General features: G+C 33.9%; 1 protein-coding gene across 5 annotated transcripts in view; it reads left to right on the top strand.

Moving 5' to 3' along the window:
* Nucleotides 1-1900: 1900 nt before the first annotated feature.
* The window catches only part of LOC150088045 (gamma-aminobutyric acid receptor subunit beta-like), an 863205-nt gene continuing 842051 nt past the window's right edge, over nucleotides 1901-23054 (top strand). For all 5 annotated transcript variants that reach the window (XM_090369305.1, XM_090369303.1, XM_090369307.1 and 2 more), the window contains exon 1: nucleotides 1901-2397. In XM_090369305.1, the coding sequence (XP_090225431.1) occupies nucleotides 2306-2397 (92 nt within the window). In that variant the 5' untranslated portion in view covers nucleotides 1901-2305. The remainder of the gene's footprint in view (nucleotides 2398-23054) is intronic.

The raw sequence follows: 23054 nt of genomic DNA, 5'->3' as shown, positions 1-23054 counted from the left end.
ATGGAGGGGTAAAATGGGGTTTTTTTTTTTGGCCTGAAGCTGCATAAGCTCGCTTTCTTGCATCATATGCCTCTATTAATACTAATGCTACAGTACCATGATACCTCATAGCCTTAGTTGCTTTGGTGGAAAATCAACTAGGAATGCATTAAGTTATAAAGAGTTTTCTTATATTTTTCATGAAAGCTGAGGCATTTGATAGGTAACCGAAACAAAATTATCAGTGAAAACCAAGTATTTTTTTTATTTGTTAATTTTTAAATAAGAAATCAAATAATTAATGAATTTGCTCAAATGATAACTGGCATTGTAATCACGATATCATATAAAAAGACTGAAACACCGAATGACTTGTGTAATGGATAAATGCGCTTTATGGGTGCGTGTGTTTGTTATTTTAGGTATACGTGATCAAATGCAGACTTTGCTATTTTCTCCACCTAATTCTTGATTCTTTTGACTCAATAACTGAATGAGTGACACAAAAGAGAGATATCAGTAAAGCGTGTCACCGGACGGAAAATATATTGATTAAATAAACTGACCGCTGAAGGAACCTAACTGGAACCTAATTTTTGACCTTTATATTACTCATTAATTCGGTAATAAAATTTGGCTTTATCTACAATTATTTGGGAATATATGCTGGTAAATGTTAGGGGTTAGTACAATATTATAAGTTTAGTGCTCTTTAAAAAAAAAGATGCAAAGCAGTACTTTAAAAGGTGATACTTCGGGTAGGTCACTTCATAATTAATATTGACTCTCAAAACATGGCCTCCTTCTGTGAGTAACATAACCTTTCACTTAGTATTATTATATCGACGCATTTATGTATCAATATAATGGTATTTTAATTGCAATTCTATTTTGTAATACAATATTTAATTACCATATTTATTGTTTATGGTATGTTAAATTTAAATTAAAGTAAGGACCTAAAATAAAAAAATAATAAAAACGCAGACGCTATTAAAATATAGTTCTAAGTATAAACTGAATAGTACTGCAGTTCTAATTATTATATTTTTGTCAAAGGATAATATGTGGATAATTACCAGTTTACGTTTCTTATCGATAATAATGATTTATTCGTAATATTTCGGGCACTTATGAACAATATAAATATAAAACGAAAACCATATAAAGCTGAATTATTTCTGTAACGAGCCGATTAAATTGTCTAATAAAAGGTATACGTGTAAAAAAAAATGATTAAAAGTTATTTTAAGTCCCATAACAGAAAAATTCCCTAATATTCTCACAGAAGACAAATTAAAATATACTCATACGTAATATGTGTCGATTTTATTTAAAACTTGCGTGTAGGTATAGCTGTTTCGATTTTTTACATGTGAATTAGTGAATTTTGGTACGAATGAAAAACTAGATCGTAGTCTTTAATTGTATTTCGCATAAAGAAATGTTTACATTCTATTTTTCTCACGTGCCAAAATGCTGGTCATCGGATAGACTCATCTGATGACAACTCAAGATTCAAGAACATGTTTACCCGCATTTATTTTCAGGAACAAAATGGAACCAAGTCAGCATTGATTGTGACGTATCCCTCATGTTTTACAAGCTGCGGTAGAAGCCACTGACTGCTCCTGTTTGCTTTCGGATTAGATGTGAATGGACTGTCGCCTTGAAAGTTAGCGTTGTCTGTCCAAGTACGTGAATTTCACCTCTTGGTGAACGGTCAGAAGAGCAATTTAAGAAATCAGTGACACCCCGAAGTCACACACTAACAGATGGAGCTGCGCAGTATTGCCCTTTAAAGAAAAGAATGCCATTAGTGCGGACTGCAGAAGGCTGCGCAGATATCGTGCGCAGCAATGAAGATCGATTCACCTCGGGTGTACCTCGGAACTTCGCTTTGGTGTCGGTATGTGTGGATCGGTACAGTGACGGTAAGGAGGCTGCGGCTCATTCGAGCGCGAGCGCCAAGCCCGCGGGATCGATTTGTCGTCTTAGCTGTTAGGAATTTCTCGGCTAGTGAGCTTTCTCCAAAGGGAACTGTGTGCTACAGTGGGAGGGAGGAGATCCAGGGCTTAGCTACTGTTGGACTGAAATGTGCTCACTTTATTTTGCCTAGAAACTGACTGAAAATACCCTCTCAGTATCAGAGCCGCCGTCAACACAACCATTGCCCCTGAATGGACGGTTTTCAGATCTGCGGACTAGCGGCGGCCCAAAATTAACGCAGCAGTTCTCGGCAGTGGAATTATTGACATCTCCTCGCAGGACTGTGATCTGTTTGTAGCTGATCTTCACGTTTGGTGTTGTCAATGGCGAAGGAAATATGACGGAGGACATCCGCGTATCGTTGATGCTCTGTGTACTATTGTTCCTTGCCCCCGTTCTGAGGAATCAAGGAACGGTAGCTGCGTCTGGGTAAGTTTTCTAGGCTAAAGTGAACAGTAGCTCTTTGCTGTTCGCGTTACTATTATTATTGTCAGATGTCATCGGGTAGTAACTGGCGTACGTTAATCTATCGCGGTGCGTTCGTGTAGTCTCTAAAAATAGGCAGGTAAATATTTAAAATTTAACTGAGTTAATGGATTGCGAAAATTTTCCGGTGTAGTGCTGACATCGTTCTTCATGGCAAGTGTGTTTAAACTGCGTTATCTTTGTGTTCACACCAGCGATATGTACGTTGAATTTACTACCGGGTAAAATCTGTCAACAGAAGGCTGTTTTGAAAGTAAAGTTAGCTCTCTTAGGCGTTATTCTGAATCAGCAGTGAACGAGTCTTTGAATGACAGATATATGACCGCTTTTAGGGTTATTGCAATTTATACCGTTTGGTATAAATGATAACTTTTTACTGTAGTCCAATAACAAATAAATATTTTGTGCAGTGTGGATGAGTAATCTAAGATCATTGTTTTGGCAAATTTATTTAAAATGAACCAGTTATATTAAATTAATATAAGATATAAAGAGTGTACAGAGTCACAGATATATTTTCTTAAATAAATATATTATATAGCTACTATTTCAGTTGCTTATAAGGTCTCCGATACACAATCAGATATAAATTTGCCCGATGTGCGTAGAAATGACGCATTTTGGACGCTACATAACACCATTCAAATCAGGCATACCATTAGGACTAAATACTTATAGAAGCCTTAATTATCCATAGCGATTACGACAAAAGATCATTGATGAATTAATTATAAACGATTACCCATGTATTTTTCATATCCCTAAAATAGAATAAACAAGGACTGATGTCTGAAGATGATTACTGTTTGTGTAGTTGCAAGATATCTGTTCTAGAGATACAGAGACAATGGCGATGTGCTGTAATGTGTAAAGACAATGTTAGATGTCTCTTAGAGAAGATGAAACAGAAGCTGATACCAGGAGCAATAATGATTATTAAATTTTAGCTTAAAAATTCTATTTTCAGGTTACTTTTCATGAATGTATCATAATGTAGTCTCTCACCTCTCTGGTTACCTGCTTCGGTATATAAAAAGGGACTTTTATCAATTGTTAATCTTTTCAGAATGCATGTATAAATGCTTCGTTTAATCCGATGATTCAAAATGGGATTTATAGAACCGTAATTCAGTTATTTTTGAGTTTGTTTTTTTTTTATCAACAACGTGGACGCCATATAAAAATGATGGCCCACTGAAACAACTTCTATCACGTGGCAAAATTACCCACAAAAAAGGGCAGAGAAAAATATTCAGGTTATTGCATCATTTTATAGCAATAGTCAGAGATATGCGCATTTTTATTTAAGTGATATACATGCATTAGTTACTTCCTATTTTCATTAAAATGTTAGAGCAATAAAAGAGAATTTCCTCTAAAAATATTAACCCAACCCATATGACAGAGTATCAATTTCCTTATGTTTTATTAAAATTTAAAACACTCAGATATTAAATCAGATATACTGAATAAACTCATATTTTATTAATATAAAGGAATTTTTTAAATAAATAATAATATATAGTTTGTAAAGCAGGATTTTTTTAATCATAATTTCCTAACATGCAATTTATTTTCAAGATTATTATGCATAATAAAATTCTTTATTATATACCAGTAGCAACAAAGATTATTAATTAACCACTGTCTATAATCTAATATTTCTTGTGATCTGCTTCTTAGATCATTGCTCAATACGATAGAAATGATTATCACTTACATTTTTTAACATTCTTTAAAATATTTTGGATAATCAAATAAATAGATAAAGATATTATCTTTTCATGCACAGTGTACCCAGAAAAGATTTTACCTATAAAATAATTTAGGCTCGCAGTATACACGTGTTTTTAAAGACTGTTAAAGGGAAAATAAACAAACATTTAATATCAAATGAACTGAATAGTATGTTCATCTTAGATAAAAATATTTGCATTCGCTTTCGAAATGATTTACGTTATATTGTTCAATATATTAATAGTTGGTTCTGCCAATATTATAAATGCAGATTTGTCGATATGTACTATCGACTATGGATTATCGGCACTGAAAAACGCAGTGATATTAAAATATTAAATCCGATTTAGGCATAAAAAGGTTTTACGTTTATGTATCAGCTAACAAGCACTGCTTCTGTGTCTAATTATTGATAATTATCAAACTATTATTACAGGTGTACGTACTCTTGTTGGTACTGGTTAATTAAGACACTATTTGTATATCCTCTGGTTAATTTCATTTTTGGAATCATCTCATCTCCGGATAATTCTATATCCTAAAACATTTGGTTATTTGTAAAAAAGCTATTACATGTAAAAAGTGTAATTGTTCCTAGGCAAAGAGGAATTCATGAAAGAATTCCTCTTAATAAGTTAATAACAAGAGTTCAGAATAGTTCTCAAGGCATTGAGATTCTAATAACAATTCATTTTCACATATAAAGAGAAAATGAGAAACAAAAAAAGAAAATGAGAAATATAAAAGAGAAACAAAAGTCGATTCCAACCACTCGAGAAATGATAAAAGTTTTCTTCAGATATATGTTTTGATTCTCATTGGGAATTCTGTTTACCTGAGCATCCAGTGGAAAAGACTCCAGACTCTCACAGATGATTGATTAACAAGTCCCCCATGGAAGCATTTCCATTCAAATTCATTGAAATATTTTGCATCCAGCTGCCTAAAGATTCAATGAAAATAGGCTTACAGGTTTTTTTTTATAATAAATACAATAAAATACGCCGATCCGATAAGTACGCATACAAATTGGCCTGAAAATACACTTGTCCACACATCCACAATGGCGCAATATCGCAAGTTAACATGGTTCCGTATGCGCCTGGGAACCAACACCGATCAGAATATCTCTACTGCTTCTATTTGACGAGTAACTTCCACAGTATTCAGTCGGTTGCTAATTTAATTTTTAGGATCCTACATGCCGTAGCGTCTATGACAATATAGCAGTTTTGCCACTTCTCATCTCTTTGAGAGGGATTCATACAAAAATCATGCGTTCGATATGATACGTATACGCTCATAAAAAGATATAGAGCAGCATAGTCATTTCATATAATTATATCGCTAATAATAATGCAAAATTCAAGTAAAAACAATGAATAAAATAATTTGTTAAACAAAGTATTAAAAATGTAAATGAATATGGTGGTTATTTACTAACTATAAAAGTGAAACAAATAACTAGCTGCTAAATAGTTTGTGCGAGAAACAGGTAGATAGAAACAGGAGTGATGCTTGGCATTAAATTGTAGACAAAATGTACCCACTTTGTCTACAATTCTTCATATTGTAGACAAAATGGGTACCATGATACAAATTTTGAAGCGCAAGGGTAAAAGTATAAAATAAGGACAAAGAAATTCAGAGTCGCGTGGGAAGTTAAAAAAATCTCATAAATGTAATTTGAATACGTTCAAGACTGCGTGAGAGAGATATAATTGTAAGGCCAACCAAATGACAGTCGTCACTCTTAAAAACAGACGATGAACTCTTCATCAATCCCAGAGCTAGGAGGCCTATGAAATAGTTAATATAAGGAGAAGGATGAGGATAGGATTGAAGGATAACTCCTGTTATGAGGAATATGATGGAAATCAGATCGAAGGATAACTACTGAAAGTTAATAACAGTTGTAGTTTCGATGGAAGTGGTAGCTACAAAAGAGGATGAATCAATAATTTTGCTAAGCTTCAATTCATCCGCGAACAATTGCCACTCGTTGGCGGCAGACTGGAACACAGATAAAGGATCCTTTAGATATACTAAAAGCAGAAAAGGGCCTAAAGGAGAGCCTTGTGGAATGCGTATAATTTTGCTAACAGGAATTGAAGTCTCATCTTCAATGGCGAAAAATAAATAGCCATTACTAAGCATATGCTCAAGGAGTAAACGAGCAGAAAGTTAAAGATTGAAATGTAGGTTCAAATACCCTCGGAGACTGCAGCAATTCTTAAAGGCCTCTTTATTCAGAACTGTAAGTTGCCAATCTCAGGCGGAAGGGTTGAATATCACTCAGATTTTTGGGGTTCTAGTCAGTCAGTAATTTCTACAAAAAAGGACGCCGCAAAAGCCTATGGGGTCCCAGATAACTTTAATATCTTGCAGGATCATCTCTATATTCTATAGCAACTTAACTAATGTCTTCAACGTTTCACAAACTTTCTGATAACTCAATGGTGATACTGTACCCTGGCAGAATAAAAGGAGTAATTACCCAGTTACTGTGTATTATGGGTGCTCATTTTATTCTGCCAGGGTACTGTATATAAAAACCATCTTCCTCTCTACATCAGAAAAAAAGTAATAGATAAAAACCATAGATGCAAGCAGTAAACTCAAAGAGACACTTACAGAGATATCGAGTTGTTGATATAAAATTTGTAAGGAAAAATGATGCAATCGTTAAATTCTAATACAGAGTTATAGAAAGAGTTATGCGACTGGTTCTAGATACACTTTATAAGAGGGAGCGATAAGGATTGTGTGCTTCCTCTCATTTGTACTGGTTGCGTTTTAAGAGCTGGGGATAAAAGGGCGAATACGTGTAGAGTGCAAAACCATTATCGCCGAAAGTTTGATCTGGCTAATGGAAAATATTCATTGTACCATCAATAGGCATTGAAGTTTTCAGAGAGAGAGAGAAAGCCACTAAATAAAATTGATAGATGGAAATCATAAGAAGAATAACATATCATAATCGATGGTTTTTTTGAATTATTTAACAAGCTGGTTATGTTATTTAGATTATCTGCGATTCTAGTGTTATCTGGACATCGATATAGCTGTTATGCTTTTTATCGGGAAAATGATAATTATATTGTCCTGACAAGAGAAAAGAATGACTTTTATGAAGATTCAAAAAACTATATACGTGCCAACGCAGAAGAGACAGTTACTGCATGTTTATGAGACAAATATGAAATCTTGAATGGATTCCTACTTTAGATAATACTAAAACTATGCTGTAATATTCGTGCATTTTGACAAATATGCTAATAAAGTTAATGCAATAGCGCTATGTATGTTCATGTATAACATAAGGGAATAATCCGTCATCATGGCTAAAAAATTAGGAGTGAAGGAATCCAATCTTCATAATGGGGAATTAATTGTATGGAATACGTGACCAGTTTGTGAGATGGAAATCTTTTTCAACTGAAATGTGATTTCAGTTGAAAGACAACTAAAATGAAATGTAAATCGTACACAGAGAACAGAACTGCCTATTCTGTGTAACGTTCTTCATGTTCCATTATTCAACATTCGTCATTTGTAGAGATTCTTTTTAAAGCATTAACTGTGTAGAATGGCTTAATGCCATTATTGTTTTTTTGAAACGTTTTAAATTAATAATTTAAATTAAAATTTTAACAATAAGTGTTCGATTCTTTCGGTTCTGGCGCAAAATCCACCATAAGAAGGGCGACTCTGTAAATATAAACAGATTCACACATATCCTGATAGTATAGTGTTTCGCTCTTTGTCACTCGTTTGGTGAGTGACAAGTGGTGAACTCGTCTAGATTCGATTCCCGTCGAGAACTGCAAGAATTTCTAAATGTTATCTTTAATAGAAGCTGCATTTAGCCGATCTCAGGCGGAGGGAGTAAAGTTTTCTGTGGGATTTATTCCGAATTTTTAGCGCGCACAACATGCAAATCGACCAGTGAACACACACTTGTACAAACATAATGCGCAATATGTTCTGAGTCACTGATGGAACTGATTGCGTCATATTTGTTATGGAAATATAATATGTGTAATGAATTGCTATGATTTCCCCTCCTGGTTAAGTCAAAATAATCTTCGTGCATTACAAAAACGCTGACAACCAAAACAGCGACCTCTACAATTGGCGCAGAGCACCTCAAAGAACATACCATAGTTTAAAAAATATATATTTCAGTAGAAAAATTGGCCATTCTCGAATAAGCATTAAATAACAATGATTATTACTAAATTAAACAGTGTTGAGTTGAATTAAACGCTATGCTACATAAACGTCTTGAAATTAAATTCTACATGAATTTCTTGAAATGGAATACTGCTTTTCTTGAGATTTCTTTCATTTCTTGTTGTTGAGTTGTATGCTTGTACCTGTCCTTGGCAGAACATTGATGATAGTGACAGCGTTGACATTCGTGTTTCAAGAATTTCAAAGAGACCATACTATCCTACAGTGGACTTTAACAATTAGTTCGACAATCCAATCAGCAGGCAATTTCATGTCTAGTCTAACAAAAAAGAAAAACCAGACAGTCATATTTTTCTAGAAATCTAGACAAAATCTTTGAATGTTTAATGAAGCCAGCGTATTAAATAATAGAAAAGATTATTCATCGAAGAAAGGCATGCAGTTGTATGGATCTCAACCCACATGTCTAATTCAAGAAATGTCTATATGTAAAAATTTCTGAAGAACAGTGAAGTTATGTAACCTGACAAAGCAAAGTCATTCTTACCCCATTATAGTTTACAGTTTCTATTGCTATTCATTATTTCGGATATTTTGTCCAGGAAACAGAAAATAGACCTCAGAACACATGCGATTTACAGACAATATAAACGGAGCAATATGGCCTTAGTCTCTGGTGCTCCTAAAACCCTACAACACCATCATCATTCTGTATTGTCTAATGAGGGTAAGGTTTCGAGAGTGGTTATATGGTCATTGTGGCCACAGATTCGCGATCTTCTTTAATGCGCCCGTGTCACTTTAAAATTACAGTTTTCTTCAAGAACTTGTTTCCTTCAACCTTTAACATTTCTGTCATAGTCCCTGTAGCATTCATACCAAGTCGAACAGAATAGCGAATGACAAAATGTTGCTCAGATCTTCCGTTATGCAGCTCACAAAACAATTCTCATTAATAGCATGTAACTTAAAGGCATTTTGAAATTACATTACACACAACACTTTAGAACTTGCAACTGTGTCAGCGTATTCGTGGACATACAATATTCTGTCATTTACCAGCAACTCGCTAAAATTTGAGTGCTTGTACGGTACTCCTGCCGTACCACTAATTATGTTAATCAGACTGTAAATTATATTTTGCATTGGTTGCATGGTTAAGAGGTGGTATGAAGTTAGGTTCTCTTTTATCGTACGCTGTCATTCACTCAAAAAATAGTATTCTAGTTGAAGACTTACTAAGGACACTTAATCATCTTAAATGAATGAATGGAGGATTAAAAAGATCAAGAATAGAATATTATTTGTTCTTCCCATTTCCGATATGCTGTCTTAAATGTCTTTTATCTGTCTTTATCGTTTTTAGGGTGGGAACAGATATGGTGTTGCTGAGGGATATTGTTTGTTTTCTCCCTAATCGTGCTGTACTATTTTGAAAGGATTAGAATAAAGTCCATTTTATTAGAAAAATATTCTGTGGGCCTTTTCCCACCTTTTCCAGAAGTAGAATTTTTATAATAAACATAAATATTTAGTTTGTGTAATACTAAATTTGCTAATTTTGTAAAAACTTTTATACGGAAATATACATTTCCTTTTAAGTTCATAATTTTTACTACAGAACCCATTTGGATCAGCCGGATTAATGATAATCCACAGTCGCTATCCAATAATATGAGGATTCATGCCATTTTGATTCCATAGTGGAATCATGCCACTTTGTTTCTATTCATTTATCTTAACAAACAGGTTGATGAGCATTATTAAAGAAATCAAAGGAATCACGATAAGGTGGGACCAGGAAATAGAAAGGGCACAATAGGAAAGGGTTAGAATCATTTTCTGTAAGGAGAGTACTAGTAATTGCAGTGCCATTCTTGTGCATTCACTGGTATGTGACGTCAGTGGTGGCAGAAGAGTGTACAAACATTGAGATACTGAGGGATCTTTGTTAAAAAGACACAAGGCCTGTATGAAATTTAATCTTTCTTTATGCAACATCACGCGGCTTACAGTTGTGCAGATAAAAAAAAAAAAAAATAGCTGGAGCAGGCAGTATGGGCGGAAAGGTTTGGTTAATCTTCCACATAGTCTAGACTTTACCCTTAAACCTTACCTAACACCTCTCTTTCGTCCTCCTATATTTTAGGGAAGAAATTTGTAACTGATGAAGGCGTGATACATAGTCAGTGATAGTCTGGTTTCAGTTATTTGATTGCAATTCTTTTGTAGCGGGTATTAGCACGCTCCGCCTATTAGGAGGGGTAGGGGCGGAACAAGTTCCTAAGATGTAGTTGCGAATACATAGAAATATAAGTACGCATGCTTTACGAGCACGTTGTATTCGTATGCTAATAATTATCTACATCGGTACTTTATATACCATCCCTTGTAAATTATTTATTCCATGCTGGAGGTATTCCATAATGCCTTCCATAAGGCATTATGTAATCATAAACGAAAATATCTCTTAATCGGGAAATGTGCTTTGGCAAATATTGTATGAACTAGGGAAATGTTGGAGTTATTGGAATGTGCAATAAACGGGTTTGGTAGGTTCAATATATAAAAATAACGGTAATCCATCTACGTTAGACATGACTGACTATGGCTGCTCGCCATTTATGAAATCCAATATGAGGAAAGTGTTTTTCGATTCAGCTGACAGAGAGGAGTAAATGTACAGTATTTTGATGGAATGTAGTATATTACGTAGGCGACCCATTATAATAAAAACTAATAAATACATTTGGGTAATATTTATCCGATATCTGTGAATACCAGTTGATAAATAATCTTAATCGAATAACAATATTGAACAAATACGAGATATTATTACTCATGAATATGATTACTCATTACGCCTAGATAAGTAATCTGGTTCCTTTCTTGGTCTTCTGTGGCCGATAAATATTATTAACTACAACCTTATGACAAAGCTAGTTAAGTTTGATTTATATCAAATCAAACACTGTTTAATATATTTCGCTGTTGTTGGCTGAGAAGTGTAAGTTTTCAATAGTCACAATCAGTGAACTAAATTTAAGGAATAGAATGAACAGTACTATCACTTATTTTATCGATTATATCGCCAGTTTTTAGTGTGTATGTTACTGAGGAGTCCATGATTACTTCACGTATAATATTATATTTGTAGCAATTGAAATACCAGTACTAGTACGGGTATTTAAGCTGCTACAAATGGCACCCTTTCCCAACGTTTTCATTTCAATTTCAGGAGAGTTAACAGCCCTACATAAATGTTCATAACTATTCTTTCCAGGATATTTCAGGGCTTCGTATTTCGATTTATGTCCAGAGATTAAGCTAGCAATACCATTTCGCAAAGTATTTTGTTCATTACATAAGGAATCTACCAAGCGTACTTTGTGTGCTCAGCCTTTTCCATCTTTGAACAAGAAGTCATTTCTCACATCTTCAACATCGTGGTTTATCAAGGATTATTGTCGTTATAACGCTAATTTGTCAAAGACCGTCTGCGATGGTCGAATTTAGTTTCACATCAAAGAAAGAGGCCCTCTCTAAAAGTGACTTATTCTTTGACTCATGCGACATCTTGAATAGACCAAGAATTCATCACTCGAATGTTTTCGAAATTTTGAGTTGATATTACTTTTCAAGAGAATTAAAAGAAGTGTCTGAAGTTTAACGTTGCTGTTGTAGAGCTTTGTGCATCAGTGTTTTTCAAGATTTTTCTGCTTAATAAGCCCTATTCAGCTAGCAACTTAACGAAAAATGCTTCATGAGTTGCAGGTCCTATCCACTGACCAACTTTCAAAAGATTAACCTACAAAAATTCTTTATTCTCTTAATTCAAACGAAGTTAATATAAATCGTCATTCATTATTAATAATTGTATAAAAATCGCCTCAGTGATAACGTTCATGTGTGTTTTCTGAAATATCCGTTTTTTTTAAATTTTACCATTTAATAAAAATTTATTCTTACACCTTTTATTAGTTTATAAGGTCATAATATTGGGCTAGAAACACAGCGCTTGTGATTAGTAAATTAATTTCCACTGACGTCATGGTATCGCATTTAAATTTATAAACAGCATTTTAAGATTAAAAAAAACAAGTATTTATACATGGGTTAATATAGTAATATAATCGAAAAAAAAAAACCAATATTAATATTATTAATAAGTAATAGTATTCCTGCTAGTGAGATATTTCACGAAAAAAAATCTCGAGTTTGAAACGCAAATATTTGTAGCAATTTAAATACCAGTTCTTTTCGCATAGGACTTGTTAGGGAGCTCCTGTTGTATTTTACGTTATACATTCTTCTAAAACCTTGCTAATGAAGTAATTTATATTTTCGTAACTAGACTTGTTTTCGAAAGTAGTAAACAACATATGTAGCCCCGTGAGGGGAAAAATCTTTAAGCTGAAGAACACAAAAAAATTTCCTTAGTATCTGAATAAAATAGCATTGAAGTAAGGTAAATTATATTTACAGGATTCTTTCAAACAGTTTCTCACAAATGAAGCGAATTGTTTTGTGTCATTGCCTTTTCAGAAATGCACAGAGACAAAAACATGCCATTTTAGGTGTACATTTATTTTTAACAGAATTACCCTCGTTTGTGGAATTGTGTTTACAATAAACTTTTAGAACTTCGCTTTTCATAATGGCGACCACACGTTTGAAAATCGTGTATCAAAGTACCCTCAAACATCTTCAAAAAAGATGACCTTGTTTCTCTGTGAAAGTGCGCGCCGTTCGCCCAAAATTTCATGGTAGGTCCACATGACTCTTGATAGAGCATTGTAAGTTACGGGAGAAATGTTTGATGGAAAGATCAAAAGCCCGAAGCGTTTCTGGAAGGTGTGACAAGTTAAGATCGTCTTCAGCAATCCATTCACCTAAGAATGCGTGTTCCATATATGGTAATGCGTTTGCCCCGAAAATTCCCATCGCAAGTATCATTATAGAACAGATGTGACTGTCTAAATATACGACATTAGATAGATACGTGGTGCGTCCTTCATTACATCTTCATCATCTTCTATTTCTATAAGATGCTCTCTTCGATGGTGAGAGTTGACAATCTGACTACCAGAAAAAGACTGCAGATGAAATGTAGTGACTAGTTATAACTCGTGTAGGTCTGTCTTTCTGTACAAAGGCTAGTGCCTCTTACATTTAATTGGATGTTTTCAAAAGAAAAAAAAAACATTCCAATTAAGTATTGGAATCGAATAAAACGGAAAAAAAAAGAGAAAACCTTTTTACAAAGCTACGACTGCAGTTTCCACCCTCTTCCGTCCAATAAGTACTTTATTCGATACAGGGAACAAAAAAAAAAAGAAAAAAAATTCCTACATCCAGCATTATTTTAGTAATTCTATATATGTGTAGCCTATATGCAACTTTGGAATGAAATGCGATCAATTTTGCTTATTACTGAACCCAGCTAAAATGAAATAAAATGCTGGATCTCAGTATACTTAAGATGCTCGAATGCAGTGACTGTACGTCTAGTTCTGGAACCCTGATAGGTGGGTGGGCCTAATTGCAAAATGTTAGAAACCACATTTCATATCTAGCGGTTCTACTTACCACAATACAGCTCATTTACCTCCGAAGAAAGTTTATTTCATGGCTGATCTGTTTGCAGTCAGAGGCCTGTTTTATAAATACTTTTAGTGAACAGTTTCGATTTACAAAGTTACGAGGTTCCACGAGATGCAGTTTTAATAGAATTGTAGGTTCCATGCTCATTTACTGCTATCGCAGTAGATTGTAAAATTATATATAACTAACTGTGTATAATAGACATAGGATTCTTTCAGTATCGGTATTAATCGAACCCCTATAAGAAAACAACGCTGAATTTAACAATGTAAATATGCAAGTACCTTTTACAAAAAAAAGCTGATGCCTGGAAAACTACCCAGTGATTAAATATTAAGTAAATTTTGTCTTTGAGTACCTTAGGTGACTGATCTTGAATGAAAGAGCGTGAGTTCAAGGCTGTTGTTGTTCTAATAGTGCAAAGCAAATAAAACCCTTAGGTTAGAATTTTACAATTCCATAAGGTTTATTGCTGAAACATAGCAAATGGTAGTAAATGGTGTATACTTGGTAGAAAGATAAGAGAAAAAAAATTCTCTCGATAAAATTATCTAAACTTAAATTATAAACATTCGTGGATAAATATATTTTAAAATGGTTGAGAAGCTCTAAAATGCAAAAAGATTATATAATCGGTGTTTATATTATAATAAAATTAATTCCTTATTGAGACAAAAGTTAAATTCCGTATTTGGGTAAAAATTAAAATATAAACTGGTTCACCAAAATACAATTTAAGGAATTCCATTTAATCTGCACAACGATCGCTTGTGGCTATTGTCCACTGAAAGGACATTCATTTGAGAGTCATATGGGAAAATTTATTTCATTAATTCACGCACATGGGAACAGAATTGTGTATAGTTTGAGGAATGTTACGTACAAACAGATGTGCACATTTCTGATAAATGAGGTCACTATCGATTAATCGCACAATGAATGTACAAAAGGCTCTCGTGTCATATGGCTACTGTGCGAAGACTACAACTGACTTCCGAGTTACTTAAAATGTTAAGAAAGATCGATTGTTCCGAAACAAAGCTGTCCTATAGTTTTACCACGTTTGTCGGGAATGATTCCTGAGTAAATCCATATTAACAACATATCAGACATAAATGTCTTTTAAACCGCATGGAGTTATTCCCATTGTATACAGTTTCTTAACGGGAAGAGTAGAACTTCTAATATGTGTGTCTAGTAGATTCAAGCTGATTTGTTAAAATTTTAAAAACGTATTTATTTATTAAACATTTTAATATAGCTCACAGATCAGATCGAAGCAGTAATAAGGTTGGCTATTTTCGTATTTAAACATTATAAACAACCTATATTTCATAGGCGTTCTACAACCCGTTCTGCAACCCATATTATCATATGCACATAATAAATTGGAAGTTATTTCTATTATGTATGATTTATATTAATAATCAACTAATACGTATAGCAAAACGGCATTAATAATTACTTTAAAATCTAAAGTTTTTAAAACTTTCTTTTCCTCATTGACCGTGATCCGTCTACTGTAGATCTTGAACTATGTTTTTATCAGATTTTTCTGATCTGGAAGAAACATTTTATCGGAAGGATTGCTTTTTATTTTCCAGTAGGCCTAATTAATATGAAATTCTCCTATGACGAAGATCATTAAAACTGAATTAAGCCATTATTATTTTACATGTATAAATGCATTCAAGTAACAATTATTTAGATGGGTAGAGTACTAGCGGTGCGCAGATAAAGCATATTATCTATACAATAAAGAAAAATATAAAAATGAATGTAATTTATATGTTTTTACGCTTTGCGGCTTGCAATGAGAGAATCCTGAAAACTTAAACTTCATTTATTGATAAAGTAAACACCATTGCAGGAGGTTGGTAATGTAATGGTGTTTTTTTTTAATAAAAAATTATTAATGGGAAGCTACAAACAAAATAAGAAAACCTGATAAATGAAAGCGTGAAGTAGTTAGCGGAATTAAACTAATGGAATTTTCCATCTGAATAAATAAATTAATTAAACGACCACAGTTCAGTATTTTTTATGAAAGAGAAAATGTTTTTCAGAAAACCAGAAAGAATATTTACAAACAGAGAATAGGTGAATTCTGCTAAACTCTTCCAAGAATAAAAATGTTTCTTTCGAAAGCAGCACGCTGAATAAAGTCCTAATTTATTTAAAGTTTTCTTAATTCATTTTTTTAAAATAGTTTTTCAAGACATATGCTAGCACAAAACTTCATTTATCGTCTTATACGCACTACAGCAAGTATAATTGTATTATTTTTCTGTGCTAGCATCTTCTCTATATTTTATATTGCTAGTTTCTGTAATTAAAGAAAATCGAATATAAGTGCAGAGAGACTTTTAAAGTGGAGATATTTTATTATGAACTTTGTATTCTCTTATATAAAAACTCATAAATTAACAATTACCGCAATGATACCAATTTCTTAATCGATCCTAAAAGTGACACGATCACAAAACAGTTTATGCAATTAACTTTAAAATAAATATATACGTCAATGCTTGGCTATACCTTTAGTCTTGGTATCATTCTTGACTATACTTCTGTCCTTAGCAATTTATTTTGTGAATCATGATCAGCAATATTATTAAATTTAATCTTGGAATCAAGAAAATTATCTAAAACGAAATGAAGGGCACCAATCGCACAAAGTCATAAGTCTTCAATCGAAACGATTTGTTTCCTTGAATGTTCTTCCCTTGAGCAGCAGGAATTTGATGGCGACTACCTCCTGCCTAGAGGTGCTGTTCTATTCAGCTTAGCCAATTTCTTGATTCCTTCCTCAACTGAACAATAGTGGATCCTACAATTAAAGTAGTGGTGTGAACTTAATTTCGGGCTAAAATACATTCCAAAAAAAGAAGACTGCTCATTTAAGGCAACTAAGCTGTCAGTGTTTCGTTTGAATACCTTTATCAAATTCCTGGATAGCTAAGCTAGTTTGGCACAAATTCACGTGAAATTCCAGCCCATATTCTTAGCAAGGACGAATCACTTCTGATATTGTTTCTACCTAAGGGTTATACCACAAGCATTATGGTACAAGATTATTTGAGTCTTAAGTCATATTTATATTAATGCAATATTACAAAATTTTTCTTGTAGTCTGAAGCTATGCGCTTGTAAAAAAATTCTGCACTAATCGACATATTTATGGATATCGTAGCCATCACAATTCCTCAAAGACCAGTCTAACCTCCTTCATAGTGCCAGGGTTTATACAGCTTGTACGTTGCTCCTAAGAGCATATGTACCGTGTTGAAAGGAATATAACGAAGCTGCAACATTGCTGTAATGCATTTATTATTTTACACTGGACATTCATCGGTTAATATACAGTAAAGAACACACTGCTTGAAACCTATCTTATTACACCTTTGTTAACTAGTCAATAAAATTAAATTTTTCCTTGTATATGTGCAAATCGTTTTTCCCTAAGTTACCACAAATAAAAATAATATTTTTCTAAATAAAAGGGCGTCGAACTACCTGAAAGACCTGTGTCTCTTGGAAGTTTGCTTTATAAGAAACACTCAACCACTGTACATGTTTGTCATTATACAGATGGACGGTCGATAAATTTTGTGCTTAAAACTTATTTTGTATAATCACAGTTCTGTAAATAAGGAGCATAAGTTAGTGATGTTGCAAACAGAAAGAAAGACTTTCCCTTTTTCAATACACGCTCCTAACTAATCGGGTGAATAATAATAAAAAAAAAAAAGACTAAACAGTGCTGTGTACAAAATTTTAACTTAGTCTACTCTTCACCATAGTCTTTTAATTTTTGTTGCTTAATTTTCTCGATATTTCAACCGATACTGTTCTCCAGAACAAACATTAATAATTTCTCTTTTAATCCTTTAAAATATATACGACAAGATTAACCGAACCAACATATTTATAAGAAAAACTCTTCTTTTACGAAATAACAAGGAGAAGCCATGTAATCTTATTTAATATTTCATAGGCGTGCAGTCAATTCATATACTAAGATGCAATCCCATATTCCTTCCAATTTTTGTAGGCCACATCCGTCCTAACATCTAGTTGAGAAGGGCACTTCGATCTGTTTAGCATAAAGAAACTCGGGCTTTCAGAAATCCATATAATAAAAAGAATAATCACGTCATAAATTAAGGAAATGCACCAAATCCGTAAACTCTTCCAGACTACGAGGAACAAACGGAATCAAATAAGTGGTAGAGCGAATAACGCATTTATATTTTATACAAAGTAAGGTAGCTCTTCTAGTAACGAGTAGAAAAACTGTGGACCAAGTTGGCAGAAGTTCTGATACAAGCGTGCAGCTGCCTACTTATGAGATAAAGGACAGTGAAAAATGGGAATCTGTCATGGAGTTGCATTCTGACCCGAAAGACTGTGACATGTGAGGGATTAAATTTCAGTGACAAATGTTTCCTTCTAAATACAAGTGCAATACGAACATAGTAGGGATTCTGAAGAAATATATTTGACAATATAATTTTGTTGAATGCCTTCCAATCGATATGATTTCCGGGATATATTTTTTCCTTTTATCGGGAAGTGGAAGGTTCTCCAGTAATCTCAATAGCAAACCTAAAACAGTGGAATAATTTATTGATAGTTTTTCTTTGCTGTGCCTAAGGGCTATTTTCGAGGTTTATTAAAATATTGCACTTCTGTTAGACTGCAGCAAAATAATGAAAGAGTGAAAACAAAAAAAAAAAAAAAAACTCTACGATAAGCTATTCTTATAAGTGATTGAAAACCGTTTCACTCAAACATACTTCATCTCGTATTGGTTAAAACGATCAGAATGCGAAAAGTTAATGAATCCAAAACGATCTCTTCTCAATATAGGGGTGACCAACAACAGCAGAATCGCCATGAGACCTGTGTAAATAATCATTAAGGTAAAGCAGCAGACAAGCTGTGGTGATGGTGGATATAGTATTTAAAAGCTAAGTACGAGTTTCCTTTTAGGTTTTCCTTTTGCAGAATTAGAAAGTGAATTTCATAACCAAAAAGTTGCATTAATATTGTCAACTGAATTGAGACGGCAGGTGAGAACATCCTATATGATATAGAACGTTACTTTCAGTTATTCCACGTGGGTAAATTTCTGTTTAATTGGATTGATACAGTCAATTTTATCCAATCAGCTAGAGAAACCATAATGTTTATTATCTAAATCATTTAACGCTATTAATCTGGCTCAAAATTCTCATAATACGACAGGGCTGAGTGATTGCTATATATCGCAATCATACAATGAATATTTCAATGAGTACGAATACACAGCCACTTTGTTCAGCATGTGTGTGTGTGTGTGTGTGTGTGTGTGTGTGTGTGTGTGTGTGTTGTTACTCATAAAATCATTATGAAATGAGAGTAATGGACTTAATGTACTGTAGTACACTGCAATATTTATAGACGTATACTGACTATCTGAGAAACAGATCAATACTATGGGATCATTACCTCTATCAAATATAGAAAGGCTCTCTGTCGAGCCACCTACAAACAAACATGATCTTGTCCTTAGAAGTTACATTTATCGAGAGCACGTTTAGAAAAGCAGAATTCAAACATTGATTTGAATGAGTTCTTTAGAGATAAAACTGCTCATCTTAAGTGTATAAGCAAACTAATTCATTTTGATGCCGTATTTCGAGACTGTTTTATTTCATTAGATGGCGCCAACACGTCAGACTTCAAACGCAATTACACGACTAGAAATATTATACAAATGTGGTTTAATTTTTGACTTAACCTTTTAACTATTTCTCTTAATACAATGAATATGTTAACATAAACTGGAATTATTTTATGTACACGTTTTCACTGAAACCTTGTTGATAAGCCTTAATTAGATGATATCAGTTAAGGGCATTAATTGATATAATTTTCCCTATTGGTATTGGCGTATATATCAATACTCATTAAGTAAATAAACATTTTTGGCTCTGATTGTAACGTCATATAGCTGGCAGGTGAAAATATCAGTGTTAGGAGATTAACTGCAGCCTCGTGAACAGAGATCCTGAACTGTAACATAAAAGAGAAAAAAAAAAAAAACCGATATTACCCCGGATATTTTAACGGAAAAGATGTAGTAACCAATTTTTAAAAATTGAAATCCGAATTAAAATAGACGATTATTTCTCGGATTATACAAAAAAAATAATAAAGGATAAATAATTCAAAGAGCCATACATTGAAGGGCAAGGAAACAAATAACGATGGGTGAGATCGTATTAACCAAACGTTTTATAAAATAAGTAAATAATTTGTCATTTTCAAATGGAAAATGGCGGTATCAGTAGTAGAGGCATGTGATGCAAGAAAGCAAGAGTATGAGCTCATGTAGCATCAGCCAAAAAAAAAAATCCGCTTTCACCCATTCATTCGCTATAATAAATAATACAGGGCTTACCTTGGTCTCTTTATAGGAATGTTTCTTTTCCAACTCTCATAGTAGATCACGTAAGATTTCAATTACAATAATAAAATTGATAAAAATTTATTTTTTTAATGTGTTCCATACAGACAGTTCGTTCGCTATAAAAGTTTGTCCAGTTCCTCCTTGAATTTATTTAAGCTATTAACTTCCACAACCACAGATGGAAGTTTGTTCCAGTAATTAACCACCCGCTGGCTAAAGGCAAATTTCCGCACATTATTCTACAATTTTCTTTATTCAATTTGAATGTATGCCAACTCAGATTCGTAATCTAAGGAAGCAGAAGAATCCCATCAAAATTCAGCGTGCTCAACCCATTCAATGCCTTATACGCCTCAATCAGATCACCTCGCAGGTGCCTAGTCTCCAGAGGCTGCAATTTGCAGAACTTAAGCCTTTCTTGGTAAGACCACCCGTTCATTCCCCTCACCAATCTTGTTTCCCTTCTCTGTACACGCTTAAGCAACTCTACATCCTTCCTAAAATGAGGCCTCCAGACCTGTACGCAGTACTTAAGGCGTGGCCTGACCATTGCCTTACCCAAGGGATAACCACCTCTTTTTCCCTGCTAGCAAAATTCCTGTATATCATTGACAATACCCCATGACCTGCTCTCGCAGCCTGTCTGCATTGCTCAGAAAACTTCATATCTGCACAATCACTCCCAGGTCTTTTTCATTTTCTACCACCCTAAGCACCTCCGTAGCCAGGTGGGAAGGAGCAGCAGTGCATAGCACACGCTTCTTGATTAGACCGGGATTCGAGCCCGTCAGCACCAAATACGGAGGATGCGGAAAGGTCAGGGAATGACCACCGCACCGGAGCAATATGGCCTTAGTTGCTAATGCTCCTAAAAACCAAAATAACAACAACAACAATATCACCCTAAGTGTAATACCACACAGTTGATACGTTCCTCTCGGGTTACTTCTACCCATATGCAGTACTTTATATTTTTCGATGTTAAACTTCAGTTGCCACTTCTCAGCACATCTTAAATTTTCTAGATCCTCTTGCAGTAGCACACTGCCATTAACAACACTACCAACCTTTGTGTCACCTTCAAACTTCCACAAGGTGTGCAGATGATAATACCCTTCAATACAGGATATATTGAAGAAAAGAGAGAAAACTGAAATTAAAGTAGCTGCTGTTGGGTTTTACGCGAGTCAGTTAACTTATGTCATATTACACAGTATATAATGTCTCTGAATTGCGTCCGTTCTGTGGTCGATTTGCTGGACGAAAAACTCGAGTTTCGGGGAGAGAAAAAACATGCTACCCTCGATTGAGAACGACTAACTTTGCCATGTTGTGAAAAAGACCCAGAAAAATTCCAGTTCTCATCGACAGAATTCGAACTCAAGTCTTTTCTATCCGGGTTGGAAAAGGACTGTGGTTATACCAACTGTGCCACTCACGATAGCGATCAAAGTAGCAACAGACGTAAACGACTACTTTAAAATAATAGGCAATGCGACAGATTTCACAAAAGTTGGATATAAAATAAGAAAAGTTGTTTTTTTTTTTTGTATTGGAATAACATAAAAAATTCTATACTGTTAATTTAAATACAGGCAATAATTCGCTAAAAATTATTATAATAAAAAAGGATTATTTCTTTTTAAAAGGAAATTGAGAGGTAATTTAGTTCCGTTGCATGTTGGTGGAAGAGAACCCTATATCCACGTCAAGTTAATCTTTTGTAAATAGTATTTTACGCACTTTCTCGATGTATGACGTCACAGGTGTAGGTTGTATCTTACCTGTGACACCCACGTTAGAATTCACCAGATTGATGTAAAGCAATCGAAAAAAAAAACCTAGTTCTCGTGATGTAATTTCTAGTTGTCAGTGGAGAACGTGCGCCTGAGATTTTCTAGTTCTGCACATAAATCTCTTTTCGTTCTACTTGCTAATATTAAAAAAACAACAAAAAAAAAAACTAAAAGCCACTTACGTAATGAATTGGCTGATTTCCACTTTTGTGCAGGAAAACTAAACTATGGTGCAGTAATTTTTCATCGTAGAGCGATTATTGCTTCAATGTGCTGATCAATCCCCTGATTTTATCGCTTCATTTTCAAGAAATATCATTGAAGCCAATGGTAAGAATGGAGTTTAATATGATTGGGTTTGTACTTCTTATAAAAGAAATTTCAATTTAAAACAGAAGAAATATTAAACTATTAGTAACTTTATATCTAACATACTTGGGCATTATTCGCCTTCAGTTCTCCTACCTGAAGGCAATCAATACTGACATACATTTTTTTCGTTATGTTTATATCCTGTTTTATTTAATGTAAGATTTCAATATTTCTATGTGCGTATTTAAAAAGAAAATGGGAAATTTCTGCTGAATATATATATTTCATATTAGGGTTATATGAGAAAATAAACTCATCTACAGAAGTGTTCTTTGGTCAGTTTGCCTGGTTTGCTAGATGAAAAAAAACCCGGGAAGGATTCCGAAGAAAAAACGTCTATCCTCGCCCGAGACTGACAGCAATGGTGTGAAAAAGGTCCATAAAAGTCCCTCGCTTCATTGAGGGGATTACAACCACCGGGCTACTGCGCTGACTAC

Source organism: Mastigoproctus giganteus, chromosome 3 (genome assembly GCF_048544385.1).
Source record: "Mastigoproctus giganteus isolate SK-2022 chromosome 3, ASM4854438v1, whole genome shotgun sequence".
In the NCBI taxonomy this organism is placed as follows: Eukaryota; Metazoa; Arthropoda; class Arachnida; order Uropygi; family Thelyphonidae; genus Mastigoproctus; species Mastigoproctus giganteus.
Note: the sequence above shows the minus strand (reverse complement) of the source record. Positions and strands in the feature narration are given on the sequence as shown.